General features: G+C 39.6%; 1 protein-coding gene across 1 annotated transcript; it reads right to left on the reverse strand.

The window, feature by feature from the left end:
- Positions 1–1,834: 1,834 nt before the first annotated feature.
- LOC114572502 (uncharacterized) lies at positions 1,835–11,097 on the reverse strand. Its single transcript, XM_028604168.1, has 9 exons — positions 11,061–11,097; positions 7,899–7,931; positions 7,438–7,734; positions 6,612–6,929; positions 6,212–6,523; positions 4,996–5,322; positions 3,694–4,011; positions 2,498–2,577; positions 1,835–2,376 (listed from the first exon to the last, which is right to left on the reverse strand). The coding sequence occupies exons 1-9, from the start codon at positions 11,095–11,097 to the stop codon at positions 2,296–2,298; spliced, it is 1,803 nt and encodes a 600-aa protein (XP_028459969.1). The 3' UTR covers positions 1,835–2,295.
- Between the last annotated feature and the right edge of the window lie 5,271 nt (positions 11,098–16,368).

Below are 16,368 nucleotides of genomic sequence, written 5' to 3' on the forward strand. Positions count from 1 at the left end.
ATCAATACCAAAATACCTAACGATAATTGAGAACTTAAAAGTATCCCATAAACAAATCAATTGGCATTAAAGGTGAAGGAGAGTAATAGGGTTTAACTTTGACTATCAGGAACAATGAGTGGTATACAAATTAACAGAATTCATGACCTTGAAGCAGCACCTATTAAAATAAGAATTTGATAGCGATAGTTAATCATAGCCCCATAATTTGATGGCTGCTACTTGAGTACTACTAGATATTTCATACACACAAACCATGGAACCAAGTTCTTTATCAATGAAGATTTATTGAATTAATAACTACAGATTAAACTAATAAACAAACAAATGAAAGATAAATAAGAAATTAATGATTAATAAATGATGGAAACTTTCACTCTTTAGCATTTACCAATGCAACCATAAACAATTCTGGTTTGGCAGGGTCATCCTTCCTTTTGCCAAACTCAAGGCTACAAAACTATAGTCCACAAACCAATGGCTGATGTCACTGCTGCTCCGTGCACTATTTTTACAGTCAGTGTTTTGCACTACCTGTAGGTTAGGGTTGGATTATCACATAATTATAATGCTTTGTCGTACTTTACATACCTTGTTGTCGTTGTTTGGTGATTAGAGCTAGCTATTTGTAGCTTTAGCTTCGATATTTCTAGCAAAGTGTTCAAAGACAATTGGGCCAAATAATTTCTAATAAGGGAAGAAGTTCCACTCTCTCGATACTTCCGGCTTCTGAACTGGTTGCAGTTCCACTCTGGTTCCACTATAGGGCGCTCATGGGCCCTCTATGGAGCTCCATGGGACTCTATGGAGCTATACCCCTCAAAATCCAATTTCCTCAGGATATAATTTTCTTTGTCTAGTAATTTGAATGTTGCATTTACAAGGGGAAGCAAAGAAAATATACACTGCTGAGTCGCTTTTTTGTTCTAAAAAGCCTTTTGAAATGTTAATGACGTCATACACATATACGGCCAGAGATACTGCTTTATGGCAAGTTCTGAGTAACTTCCTTTGTTCTCTCAAGGCATCAACATACACGTGCTAGAAAGAGGTTTGCTAATGTTTTAAAGACCATGCCGAAATATTCACTCTGTCATTCTGGTTCCACTTCGGATGCTGTCAAACAGGATCTCTGGTTGTAATCAGTCCTTCACTGACCAATCAGCATTCATTAGCAGAATGGTAGCGTGTTATGGGCAACAACGACTCAACCTGTAAGAAATCGAAAGGACGCAAGTACTCGTTCATTCAACTTTCGAACCTATAATCCATGTTGAACTTGCAAAAACTACAATCAAATCTGAGATTTCTCAACAGCAATCAGGTGACAATTTAGCCATCTAGCTCCATAGAGTCCCATTCATTTTGCACTCTCCTGCGATCACCCCCAGTGGAACTCTGACGGAACTGCAACCAAATTCGGTACAATGGGGCTAAACAGGGAGTGAAAACGCTTTCCGTAGACAGGCTTTGACTGGGCCCAAGAGACAACCCTGACAGGACATTAATACACTACATCAACAATAGTGCTTTTCCCTGACTGGTCACTGGAAGTGAGAATGTCATTCTCTGCGACAACATTTTGATTAGCGTGGCCTTTATACCAGAGTAACTAGGATTAACCTTATGTCTCCGTTGTGCAACCAAACATCGAAACAAGTTTAGTATCAAACTAACTAATTTCACTGTATCATTTAATGACTTTAGACCCTAACCTAAGAGAGAACTTACACATAGCTGGTGCAACAGCCTGCAGATGTTTCACTAGCCTTGCCTATGAACCAGATGAATCTAAAAGCTCATGTTCTATTTGCTTTGGCAAATGCGTCTGGTCCCCCTTATTGGTCAGTATTTAACAAACTTGACAATACATTTTTGCAAAACAATTAACTGAACTTAAAGCTTTTCTCGATTGCCGTAATTCTGACAGGATATGGCAAAAGTATACTAAATGGCAATACTCGTTCACAAACATGATGTTTCAAATGTCACCGGCTGCTTGGATTCCTGTACTCCTGCTTCCTCTGTCTAGTTTTCAAATTAAACTGTATATTCTAGGTGTTTTTAAAGATTACATCTTCAGTAGAAACCAATGATGCAGAGGGCCACAGACAGGAAGTCAAAGTATGAAGAGACTAACACATTGTTGTTTTAGTCTTTTCATGTTGAGATTTAGGCGCTACATAATGTAATATTATAATTACAGCCTTATTGTTTAAAGGAAAGAGCTGGGGGTTGGTTGTGTGTCAGAAATCCATCTGGATGTAGATGAGCTCCTTCCTCTTTAGTCGGCCCTCATTCAGGTGCAGACACACCCAGGTTATAATAATCCAGCTCAATGTTCTCCTGCATGCCCAGGTTCTGTCCCCTGCTAGCCTGGAGAAACATGACAGAACACAGATGTGACTTCTTGCATCAACCTCTCTTCAGCTCAATAAACACAGACTGCGTGCTTCATTTCAGTCAGGGGTCCAAACAACAGACATTGTGTCAGTACCTTACAGTAAAGATAAAGGGCAGCATTCACCAACAGCAGAGTCAGCGGCAGGACGACCGCTCTGATGATAAGTGTCGGATCTGATCAAACACATGGACATCCCATCACATCACACAACATCATGAGTCTAACACATAGACAGAATAAAACGTCCAACAGATCCTATTAAACACAACCTAAAATCTAAAATTACATCAACATGGATACTTATTTCTTAAACATACTAAACTTTATATGTAGGCTACTTCATATTTTAGTTTGTGTATATGTATGCACCTGATCTGAGAGCTCAGGATTAGAATAAATGTATCATGTATTTAGATGTAATTGCCTGATTTACACCAGTTATTTAGTATTTTTAAATTTGTGGGTTATTGATAAGATACTGTAGCATATTTTGATAGATATTGATAACTAGCATATTTCAAAGATTATAATTCTTGTTTACTTTAGAGAATTAATGACCAGAAGTATAGATGTTTTTATGTATTTTTTTACGCCTGGAAAGTTTGATTTCCTGTTGACCTCTGGGTAATCGCGCGAGAGAGGTGATGATAAAACTAAAGTTATAGAGCAGAGCAGTGAGTTGTCAGAAACCATTTTGCCTAACTTTTAATGTGTATTTTATAAAGCTACATATGACTGTGAACTGTTTTCCTGATTATTAAGCTCCGACGAGTGTGCCAAACTTACTGCTAATAACTTCCGAAAAAGCGTGGTTTCTTTGGACTGTGAAAAGGTGATAAACAGTCAACAAGTTAGCTTTATTGTGCTAGATACAACAAATCTGCAAAGCTGATGCACATTTGTCATCAACCACAGTGACAGCAAGTGCAATTTAAAACAGTTAAACTGAAATAATGAATGGATTAGCCATGCTGTTTCAATCCGCAAGAGAGAGATACTGTACCAGAAAAAACTTTCTAGGCAAGGAGGATGGATTATACAGGCACAGGGGAGAAGGATACAACCTGTTTTTTGTTACATCCTTGGTGTGACAATGCTTTTATCCTGGTAACCAAACATGCTCTATCCTACAGTATACAGTGCTGTTGCCATTTATACACTTTGTATAAGTTTAGTTACTAGTTGACATGTGTAACACAAAGTGTCATTCCAGAAACATGTTGTCAGCTCATCATTTTCATTCAGTTTGGACAAATCATGTTTTCCAAACCTGTAAACAGTCAGCTTACCTATGATAGTGAGAGAGAGCAGACGGCTCTCACAGGAGAAGTTATGAGATAAAACAGAGACGTGATAAACACAGCTGTAGCTTCCTTGGTGGGCAGGCTCTGCAGCAGGAAACAGGAAGTGGGCCGAGTGATTGACAGCAGGCATGGTGTAATTGTGTGCCGAGTTGGAAGAGGTAAAGGTGAGCTGAAAGGAGCCTCCTGGGTACTGTGGCTGAATGAAGCAGCTGATGTTGAAGATGGAGCCCCTGAACACCCGAAACCCTTGCTGCTGGGCCTCGGAGTCCCCGTCCAAGGAGATGTTGGGTGGAAACAGTAGGTCTGTAAACACAGAGAGATGAATGGCTGAAGCAGGTCTGTTACAGGTTCATCACCAAACATCCAAAGCAAGAGTTGGGCCCCAGACAACACACACAGAGGGAGTGTGACTTAATTCTCTGCTCAGGACGCATTTACTCAATTATATCTTTACATAGCAAATATATTGTTTACTGCTATATTAATGTTCTGAATGTCATATACAGAACCTTTTACATTTTGAATGATCTCCTCCTTTAGCCACCCTCACTCTTCTTTCTGTTCTCCTCCATGCTGCTTTCAGGTGTATCCCACTTGTTTCCCCACCTTTCTGACGTCACACCTCAGTTGGTTTATATTCAGGTGCCGCCGGAAATTCCGCCTCTTGTCCCTCATTTCGGACGGATGTCCCACACATTCCACTTTCTTTGTTTTGGAATTTAAACTCTGGTGGATTTATGAGGACTATGGTTAACTGCTCCCCAGATCTCTACAGGGTAAATACAGACAGCTAGCTAGACTGTCTGTCCAATCTGAGTTTTCTGTTGCACAACTAAAACCTTTGAATGTACACATGTTCCAGCGAAACAAGTTCCTTCCCAAGGCTATTTTGCACAGGAAACGTTGTTCCGTCTGGCGCTAAGCGCCGTCTAAGATGATTGTGATTGGTTTAAAGAAAAGCCAATAAACCAGAGCACGTTTTTCTTCCATCCGGGAATGCTGTGTGGACTAGACAGACCCTCCTCCGCAGCGCTATGGAGGAATGTCTGGCAATGCAAGACTACACCTGAGTTGACCGCGCTCCAGGAACAACTCGGAAAAACCATTACATGTAACAGGGTGGGGGACTCTAGCCAAGTTTGCAATTGTTGGCAATACTAGTTGATAACAACACATTATGTACTAGCCTATTTTGTGTGTACAAACACCATCGTAACATGTTTACAGATAGAAAATGGATGTTACTGTGCATACAACTGATTGAAAACCTGTGAACAGTCAGCTTACCTGAGACAGTGAGAGAGAGCAGACGGCTCTCGGAGGAGAAGTTATGAGATAAAACAGAGTAGTGATAAACACAGCTGTAGCTTCCGTGGTGGACGGCCTTTGCAGCAGGAAACAGGAAGTGGGCAGAGTGATTAACAGCTGGTTGGGTGTAGTTGTGTGCTGAGTTTAAGGAGGTGAAGGTAAGCTGAAAGGAGCCTCCTGGGTACTGTGGCTGAATGGAACAGCTGACGTTGAAGGTGGAGCCCATGAACACCCGAAAGCTTTGCTGCTGGGCCTCAGAGGCCCCGTCCATGGACGAGGACACAGAAATGTTGGGCTGAAACAGATCTGTAAACACAGAGGATGTGTCCTAAATCATGCACTCACTACTTGTTATAGTCTGCTATTGTAGTGCTGTCTGAATGTATAGTGAGAATTGTTATACCCTTTAAAGTGGACTCAAAGTATCCCACAATTCATCACAGGGCAAAATAACAGATGGACGAGAGGAGAGAGAGCAGCGCAGCTGCAACCTATTGTAATAATGTAAGCCTAAGTAATTTCTGTTTCATTTGTGATGATATGTTGAAGTTTGTTTTAATAGTTTATGTAATAAATTACGGCACTATGGCAAAAGTGCCATTAGCAGCGCAAATAAGTTCAAACTAGATGTGGTACTTTTTTCAAATTCATAAATATTATAAATATTTATAATGTAAAGGCCTAGCATCATTGATTTTGATATTGATAACGTTTTGCAAGAGCAGCATGTCTCAGTTTTCTTGTTTCTTTTAAATTAAAATATTTAAATGATCGTGAGAGCACAGAAAGATTGACATTAATTGGTGTGGCATTTCCACAGAGCTCTGAATGCTCTAACACTTTGTATTCATTCATTTGCTAATTCAGTTGTTAAATAATTTGTATTTATTAGTTTGAATGGTATGCAACTCTGCCTACCCGATGCCCCGCAGGCGTATGCCCGCGTGTTAATGGTGCGGACCCACAGAGAGATGATTGGCTGAAACAGCGTTCAGTCTGAAAACGTGTGCACCGTTTTGCTTCAGTTTCCGGGTTGAACAACATGTTTCCCCGGAAAGGTGTTCTACTGCCTTTGAGATAAGTTTTATTTTGTTTGGTGGGTGTGTCAGTGGTATCACCAATCAGCGGCAACGTGTATATATACCCAAACCACTGACTGTCACAGTGACAGGAAGGAGCACAATTGAAACCTTACTGTCATAGAGGATGTCACGGATGGGCTTAACTGAGCAGGTGAGATTCAGAGCGATGTGAAAGTGCCGTGGTGTTACACAGTCTCTCAGAACATTTCCAGACTGAACACAGTCAGAGCTGACCCTCCACATATCTCTGTATGAAGACTCCTCTTTCCCATCTGCAGAAACAGCAGAGCCACAGTCCAGTTGTTTACAGATGGCAGCTGCTGTATCTGGGGTGATGTCATAGTTAATCACTGTTCTCCAGTCCAGATGTTTCAGCTCCACTATTCCTGCACAGCGACTGTCTCCTCCCACCAACCTAACAGGCTCTGAAAAAAAACAAGAGTCTTCATTAAAATAATGTCATTTTCAGGAGAACAGGAATTAACCAAATCAAAGCTGCAGCTCCTCTTCTACCTGAGCAGGTGAGTCCAACTACTTTGCCAGGTGAGCAGGTGACGTTTCTTTCTGAGCCTGAGCTTCCACAGTCCAGGAGAGCAGACTCCTGGCCTCCACACTGGAACTTTTTGGTCCACATTGGGGCTTCCACTTCTCCATAGTGCACCCCCTGAAGGACTGAAGGAGCCCCACAGCCGAGCTCCCTACAGACCACCTCTGCATCCTGCTGGTCAAAGTCAGCTTCACACACCGAGGACCACCGCTGGGGAGACTTGTTAGTCTTCACCTCCAGTCTGCCTGAGCACAGACTAGTCCCATTCACTAGCCTGACAGATTCTGGTGAGATGACAGAAGATAAAATAGAGAGAGATAAAAGACTTACAAACATAAAAACCTAGGTGACCTTCAATTTCCTGATGTTCACCTTACAGACAGAACTGAATTTATTGTAATTTGCCTCAAAATCCCTGGGGCTGTTTTTCTCCTTTTTTGGAAGTTGAGTGTGGATATACTGCACAGCCCCCAGCTGAGCTAAGCTGGTCAAAGTTGTGACTAGTAGGTCATTGGTGCCTGTTACGCTGGCAACCAAAGAACCTGCTGGTAGAAACCAGAAAGCTGTCAAACTGAAGGAGGAGTTCTTTCAGGCTAGTTGGTGGTTGGCCAAGGGGACTCCTTATGACTCCTTCATAAACAGATATATATCTTGGTGCATTCAGCACCTGATTTACTGAGACAGCAGCTCATCAAAGCTGGAGATAGTCTGCTACCATTCTAGCTGGTGCATGTGTGTGTCAACCTGAGAAAAAACAGTAACTATCATAGATTATGTCAAAGATGATGTCACTGATTGGCTTAACTGAACAGTTGAGATCCACAATGGTGGACGAGGAATCTGATCTTGCACACTCCCTCAGAGCAGATCCAGACTGAACACAGTCATATTTGATCTTCCACACAGATCTGTCTGAGGACTCATCTCTCCATCCTACAGAAACAGCAGAGCCACAGTCCAACTCTTTACAGGCAACCGCTGCTTTCTTCAGGTTCCAGTGAGTGTCACTCACTTGTTTCCAGTCTCCCTGATGTTTCAGCTCCAGTGATCCTGCACAGCGGCTATCTCCTCCCACCAACCTGACAGACTCTGAGCAGAAAGTCAGGAGAGAAGAAGTTAATTAAATTAAGAAAAGATTAAACTAAAAGTTGACTGCTGATTCTGCTTTATTAATCCACAAAAAAGACAGAACCCCCGCAAAGCAGCCGGAACGGACTCTGTCTCTCCCTTCTTCTTTTCTTTTTTTAATTTACCTGTTGAGTTGAGTTTTCCTTCAGCCTGGAGTCCTAAAGAGAAAATCAGAAGATAAACATCAGCATAAAGCAGCATGATTGGAGCACAGCCAGGTTTCTCTGGTCTCAGAACTTTGGGGCCATTATGGTACCAGAACTAGGGCTGCACAATATTTTGTTTCATCGTCTACATCGCAATGTGCAAATGTGCGATAGTCACATCGCAGGACGTGCGATGTTAACGCTAGAACTTTTTTGCTGCTTAATAGAGAAATGTTCAATGTTCTCCTTAACATGATTGTTACCGGTCAACACTACCCCCTTGAGTCAGGTGGCCATGTGGGCAACATGTGTATGTGACGTAACGTTAGTGGTTTGTTATGGGAAGTGAGGTTCTCCCGTGTAGAAAAGTACCGTAAGCGGTAGCTGCCGCTGACACAGTGATGAACATGCTTTTCCATGGGCAGTGAACCTACAGTAGTCAGTGTTTTACGTTCGCTGCAAAGACAATATAAATCACCTGATTAATGCATCGTTTTAAGCTAATATAGTTGGCCTTAAGAATCAAGGGGTCTGTCCCAACTAAGTTACGGTTCAGAGCCACAAAGTTGGAAACGTAACCTTCATCTACAACAGAAGTCTATGTCTGATATAACGTAATTTACACTGATTTAAGTGTTCTTAGATACACAGTTTGTTGCTAGTGCGTGACATGCAGGCTCTGCATGCACAGCGAACCACCGATTACAATCAGTGTTGATCAATTTATCAGTCAAACAAAGCAGGCCCTGCTAGGCGACAAAAACCTGAAATTTAGAGGAAGAAACATGCCTACAAGAAACAAAAATAAATACAATAATATATATAAATTTAAGTTGCAGTATAATGATGCCAATGATAAAGGAGCTATAGCCTACTAATAATTATGAATGTTATAGGAATCACCAGTGGTTAATATAGTTACAAAGTGAACTAAAAGCAGCACCTATAAACTTACAGTGCACAATGATATTAGCTGTAGCTGTTACCAATGAGTAGGCTACATGGGGTGTTGAATAAATCACGAGGTGGTTAAATGCACATAGCCTACAGAGCACAGAAACTGAGATTCACTTCACAATAACCTCCTACACTATTGTAGAAATTTGGCCATGGCGGGCCACTTCCAAATCAACATAGAGGAAACACTCTATTATATGAATACAATGGTGTCATATGAATCAACCAGTGTATTCAACTACTAAGTGCTTACTTGCTTTGGTGTTTGTAAAGCATTAAAGTTCAACATAGAATGGTTCACAAAAGAAAAGTTCCCTTTTTATATTCTATGTAGATGCACTCCCCTACAAAATTACCCTAGTTCAGAAAAATTTATTTCCAAATGGAGCTATTTATGTCATCCTGTTAAAATTTGTCTTTTTTTCATATCGCAATATATATCGCAGGAAAAAAAATATCAAAACAAAAATGTCAGTTTTTTCTAATATTGTGTAGCCTTAACCACAACTGTGACACATACCACTATATTGATGAGGACTGGCGGGTTAAATCAGCCGTCCTACACACATCTAGGAGGGCCTGAAATAAATATAACGATACTATGATGTTTGGATTAAGATTTATATAGAATGATGTTCTGATTCAAATATATTATCTGTAGCAATTGTCTCATAATATATCTGCTACTCCTGACAATACATCAAACTGAAAGCAAAATGGCATCATGTTTCCACATTTCTGTGTTGTTTGACTTTAATTTGTTCTTCATAAAGCTGCAGGATGTCTTTGCTTTGCTGCTTCCTTTATTCATAACAACTCATATTGTATTGGTTTTATTTTGAAATTGGTCTGAAGCTGTGAATCACTTCCCCAGTTGATTACTTACATTAAGACAATCACTTTTTGTATTACAAGTTCTGAAATTGTATGTTTAAATAGGCAAATATCAATCAATAAATTACCTTTATTTCAACTCGTGAGACACTGAGGTTGCCCTCATTTACAGTGACGACAAGCAAGAGGAACACAAACACAAACAAGCATAATTAAAATGTATAGGGACAGAGATAAAAAAAAAATAGAAATGTCACAGTAACATCAAAGTCACAGTATTGGTACCGGTATCTGAACAGTGAAAAAAAACAAATTTTGAAATGAAGGAATGACATGTTGTATAAATCAGGCTATACATGATTAGGGCTGGGTATCGTTAAAAGAAATTTTATACCAATACCGTGACTTTGATACTGAGTCCCAAACGATACTTTTATTGATACCAATTTTATCAAACAAAAAGAAATACAACATTACACATTATGGCACAAATCTTTTTATTTATTTTTCAGCTCCTACTATGTGAGTCCTGTCTCTGTGCCTAAAGTAGAGTTTTTTCTGCGTGTCTCTGACGTGTAATGTTAGACAGCCAATCACAAACATTATTCGATCTTGGTAGAAGCATGCTGAATGCTTATTGGCTCACTGACGCTGATGAGATTTACTCCTTAGGTATTGAAATTTGGTATTGAATGATGAGGCATTTTCAATACTCAATACTCAATACGGCAATGTATAGCTGCACAAGTTTTGGATGGACTCCAGGAAGAATAGCTGTGGCTATGGCCCCAGCTAATGGAGATCCCAATAAATCAAATCAAATACTAAGGAGGCAATTCGGTTGGTGCCATAAAAGTTTTGAATTTGGCAGCTCTATAAATGATATACAAACAAAACCTTCTGCAAAAACCTTCAGAATATAGGAATGAAACTGGAAACATTGGTGTATGTACTACTGAAGTGGAGATATCTGGTTTACAATATGAAAACAAAACCTTTTAAAGATGTGTTTTTTTTCCATACATTTTGAAGACGTTACAGCTGAATAGGGATTACAACTTTAACTAATGGATATCACCATGACACTTCCCCCCGTTGATTATTTACACTAAATGTTTTTGTTTTACACGGTCTTTGAAATGTTGTTTAAATATGCAAATGAGGCATTATGAAATGCTAACATTTGGTGAATTTAGGAAATACAGAAACAGAGACAAAGTGTAGTAAAATAACTATTTTCCACTTTTCTGAAAGAAGACTCTGCTTAATAGCCCAAAATCTCTAAACTGACCAGTGCATGAAAAACCTATGTTTTTGTCTGTAGTGTCTTGCCTTAAAGCAGAGCCTTACCTGAGCTCAACAGCAACAGCAGCAACAGGTGATCCATGTCCAGTTAGACCCTCTTTCTGTCTGTCTGTCTCCAATATGTGCTGCCCTTAATGTATATCTGCACACAGGAAGAGGTGGAGCTTCACCAGAATATCCCTCCCTCAGGTACATTTCCACTTCTCCATTTATTTTGTTGTCGTTCTCCACCTGACTGACTGACTGACTGATTGAGTGAACAGCCAAATGAAATGCAACTGGGGGAACAGTTACGCCATGGTGGTGCACTAGTTCTTTCAGATGACAATAGGACTGGGCATTTGCAGTTGAGTTAATACTTTTCTAAGATCTCCAACAAGCAACCAATTGAACGAGTGCAAAAGACACAAAACAGTCCTATTACAGCAGATGATACAGAACACCCCTCCCCTTCCCCCCAATACTAACAACTTTAATAAAAAGTATTTTCCTTTGTGTACCCTTGTGTTCCAGGGGAACACAAATGCAATACGGTAGTTCACAATGATAACATTACATTTCAGAGACTGTGTAATACAAAACATAATTGTCTTAATTTAAAGAAAATCAACTGGGGTTTCATGGTGGTACATTTTAGTTACATATTCACCTGTGGTGTCTTCAAAATGTATGGAATTTTAAAATCCATCTCTTTAAAGGTTTTGTTCTCATACTCGAAACCATACATCTTCACTTCAGTGCCACATATGCAACAATGTTTCCAGTTTTATTCCTATCTATATTCTGAAGTTTTTGCAGAGGGGTTTTTAGGGCTGTGCAATTAATCAAATTTTAATCACAATTACAATGTTACACCAAAAGTTAATGAGTAATCGTGTTAAATAATCATGATTTCAATATTGACCAAAATAATTGTGATAATGATTTTTCCACAGTCGAGAAACCCTATGTGCTTGTTCATATATCAACTATAGCCTGATTTATACAACATGTTATTCCTAAAAACATGGAGAAAATGTGTTTGGAAGAAAATTTGGCAGACGTGATAGACAGATGGTTCATCCAATCACCTGCCAGGTATTTTTTGAAAGTGCCTGCCCTTTCTTTAAACAGTTTCCAATGACAGCTTCTTGGATTCTGTGTTACAAACTATCTGGCTCATCAGGTTGAACTTCCACCGTGTGGCTGTAAATAGAACGGTCATATGCGTCATTTTGTGAGTCTTTGGAACTCAACCTATAATGTTGTTTAGGTATGAGAATGTGTTGCTAAATCACAAATAAACACACCAACACCTCAGCGGGAAGCTGCCACAGTGTCTTATTATGAGTGAATGTATAGCTTCATCCTGTTGGTTTCTGTGTGTCTGTGGCAGTTAAACTTGTGCCTCGATATAAGACGCTGAAGGGGAAAGCAGCGGTTGGGAATGAGAATGGGCTGCACCCAGTGGCGGCTGCTGGTCATTCAAAGAGGGGAAGCTCATTTTTGGCCTACATCATACAAATTGTCCATTTATTTATGTTAATATTATAATATATATAATAGTAATGCAATACTTTAATTATATAATAATAATAAATAATATAATTATTATAATAATTTATAATATTCATGGGAAGGTTTCATCAAGAGGAATGGCCAGCAGTACATTTTCTTTGTCACAGCACAGCCAGCTAACTTTGTCATACCAGGAAAGCTGAACATACCTGTTACTTTGCCCTGTCTTTTGCACTAAATCAATCTGAAGTGTTGATCTAACCCTGTTGTTTAATTCTAAGTTTCTCCTCATAAGGAAGACTTTCAAATGGCTTCACCAAAATCAGGTCGACAATATTAGCATTGTCTGCCATCGTGTCCAGTTTGCTAGCTGGCTAGTTCACCCCTACAACACTAGCCTAGCCTACTGTATGAATGAATGAATGAACAAACGATCTAACAAAATGATATTAAACTCGAAGAGACGCTGAGCGTCCGTGGGCGGGACATAATCGTAGCATTTATCCAATGACCGTCTAGTTTCAAAGCACTGAAAAAAACTGCTCAAAGCAGCCCCTTTGAAGTCACCGGACGCTAGGCTTCAACGGGGAAATGCACTGAGACGCTACCGGAATGTATGAGACGGAAATCGAGTCAGCCAATTCTGAACCAACTCGTCTTCGAGATGAACGTATTCTAACGCATTTTAGTCAATAAAATGTTAACACAATAGTATATATTTGACCATTTAAATTTTAGACATTTTAGGGGAAGCTGAGCTTCCCTTGCAGTCTTAAATAAATCGCCACTGGCTGCAGCGCACTGCTAACCTGACTCCGCCAGATGGATTGCTTCGCATTTGCTCGGCATATCCATCTGGGAACTTTCCGTTGGAGAACTTTTGGGAAGGGGCGGAATAGTGGTTATTTGATTGGATGAACCATCTGTCTATCACCTATGTTGGTGATAGACGGGCCAAATCAACCAATCAGATCCACAAAGCGTATGAAAATACAACCACAAGCCCGCCCTTGCTGCTGCAGGCCCAGCATAGCTCGTTAGCTCAGCATGCAAGCAACGTGTCGGTAAAGGATATTTGCCGTTTGTGTAACGAGAATTTAGGAATAAAAGACACCATTTCAGGTTCCCGGACCATATTCCAAAATAAGGATCCAAGAGAAAAAAAGCATAGTCGGCTACCGCACTGCACACCCTGCAGCTGTTGTTGGCTGGGGGTTACATACCAATGTACGGCCCAAAGGCTCTTTGCTGTCGCCCATAAACATCCATAAAAAGAAAAGAGAGCAGGTCTATACATTGTTTTTAGGATAACACTGCATTTTATACTGTTCAAACTTAAAATAGCATTAGTGTTGAGGTTGTTAGTTTTCAATAAACAATCTTCTTACACTTAAATGAATAATATGACTCTCTGATTAACTGTGGTACTGAATTCCACTGACGCGCTAAAGGCTAAATGCAGTTTTTCCCCCCTAGCTGCACTTTGAGTCGCTCGGTTTGCGGTAGATTTGAAGTTAATGAACCCAGACAGAAGAGGAGGAGTTGACCCATGCATAACCTTATAAACTAGACTGATATTTATGTATCTGATGAGGTTTTCCTAGCTAAGCAGATTATATTTGATCAACTTTATTGTCCACCTCAGTGGAAAATTTTCTTCGGCTTTTACATCAAAAATACATACAATGCAAATAACACACTATTTAAAAAGTATACAATATACGGTACAATAGTGCAAATGGGCAGGTAGCAGCAAATTAGTTATATAATTAATAAAAGAGAGTACATCTTATAAAAGTGTTTCATGATGCAGTCATTCTGTTTTCAATGCCTGCATAAGGAATAAAAGATTTCTCATGTTCCAAATGGCCCTTGGGATCAAATCGAAATTCACGTCCAGAAGGTAGTGATTAAAACTGGTTTTGAGACTCTTTGTCACTGCTTGCATCTTTGTTAAATTGTTTTATTAAAGAAGATTAACCTGCAAACCCCAGAGGTAAACCTTTTAACATATCTCACAGGTGCTTTATTCTATCACTCCAGTGTTTCATGACTTCATCAATCAATTTATTCCTAATGACTATAAATCATTAGCCTAGAAATCTAGACTCCCACTAGTGGCAGCAAATTTATTTGGCAGCCAGGGGGGGTCTAGGCACTCTCCGTTGACTTTCAAGCTGCAAAAACCAAATTTTGGTCAGGCCAATCACATTGTGTATAGAGTCGGTGGGCGGGGCTTATGGCTGCTGCTGCTGGGAACAGCGGACTTCTGGAAGACTTGGAGTTCAGCTTTTCTTTGATCAAAGAACAGCACTGAAATCATTCTTAAAAAAGATGTGTTCGGAGTTTTGCCGACCGGATACGGCAAAAGTTTAATCTATCAACTAGCTCCGCTACCTTCTTCGTTGCTCTGCCTGGTTGTAGCGCTATCCTATTACGTGCAGAGTGAATTTGAAAGACAACTGTTTATCCCGCCCCTCGGATCGAGCTTCGTCAATGGTGAGTTCCCAGACCCTACATCTGGGGGTCTCATGTGGGTCTGGCTTGTCAGGCTAATAAATCATTGTTTTCTGTTTTAATTAGTGTTTTTTGCAAAAAGCACTAAATTCGCAGTTGGGTGAAGTTTTAATATATGTAACTATTTACTTAGTTCATGTTTGCCATGGGAACACACTATCAGAATGAGACATGAAAATTGTAAAATCTAAATTAAAATTACAATTATTCAACCTTTATTTTGACCAAGGTCTCTCTCTACTTTTGTATTGAAAGACAAAATAAAAATTGTTTTTTTCTTGTAAATTATTTTATAGTAGTTGCTTTCACCATATTAATAGATCACAAATAATGTTCACTTGAAATGACTGAAAACGATGATACCAGAATCAAAGGATGATAAATAAGCTTTTAAAGTGGATTGTATTTTGGGATAAAATCTGAATCCTATATTAAACAAAGGTATTTATTTTCATTTTACACAATATGCGAATTAACCCTAACTTTCCTAAATTAATAAAAATCTATTTTCACATGACTTGTATTACATAATTAACGTTCTAAGAAGAAATAACATTTTGCTCTGATGGTTTCTTACAGTACTTTATTATTGGTAGGATGAAGGTTAAACACTCTGTAGCAGCTTCTCTGAACTGCATTTCTGTGAAACTGATAAACCTTTCATTTGGTAAGAAGTTTGCTGACAGATTACAGATTATAGGACTGTGGTTTCTGTTAGCATGATAGTCAGGCAGGTTGAGCCATTATTAATGCGTTAGTATAATTAGTGTGTTGAGTGTGGGAGGCAAACATCAGGAAATATCAAGAGGTGTGAGCCGCAAGGTCTCATTGTCGTTGCATATATTAGAGGTGATGAAATTAAGAAAAAATTTGATGCATTTAATCGTGGACATGGATGATGCTGCACCGATAATCGACCGGGCCATAATTGATTATTTCTGTTTACAATTTAATGTAGGCCTAACAACATATCTGTTTACATATTCAATTCAATTTATTTATAGTATCAAATCATAACAAAAGTTATCTCGAGACCCTTTACAGATAGAGTAGGTCTAGACCACACTCTATAAATTCCAAAAGCCCAACAATTACAGTAATTCCCTCAAGAGCAAGCATTAGCGGTGGCTATTGCGACAGTGGCAAGAAAAAACTCCCTTTTAGGAAGAAACCTCGGCAGACCCAGACTCTTGGTAGGCGGTGTCTGACGGGCCGGTTGGGGGGGTGATGAACAGTGGTGATAACAGTCACATTAGAAGTCACAGTGACTTCGAAGGTTATCGTGGAAGTTCATGTCATAGCAGGGCACATCGTGTCATACTGAGTAGTGCAGTCTCCT

Source organism: Perca flavescens, chromosome 17 (genome assembly GCF_004354835.1).
Source record: "Perca flavescens isolate YP-PL-M2 chromosome 17, PFLA_1.0, whole genome shotgun sequence".
Lineage (NCBI taxonomy): Eukaryota > Metazoa > Chordata > Actinopteri > Perciformes > Percidae > Perca > Perca flavescens.

What these genes read in the sequence shown, in the direction of transcription:
- LOC114572502 (XM_028604168.1), bottom strand. Translation starts at nt 11,097, where the DNA reads ATGGATCACCTGTTGCTGCTGTTGCTGTTGAGCTCAG. An exon ending in AGGAAAACTCAACTCAACAG is followed by an intron (nt 7,735 to 7,898) that starts GTAAATTAAAAA and finishes CTTTCTGCTCAG; the next exon opens with AGTCTGTCAGGTTGGTGGGA. An exon ending in CCCTTTATCTTTACTGTAAG is followed by an intron (nt 2,377 to 2,497) that starts GTACTGACACAA and finishes ATGTTTCTCCAG; the next exon opens with GCTAGCAGGGGACAGAACCT.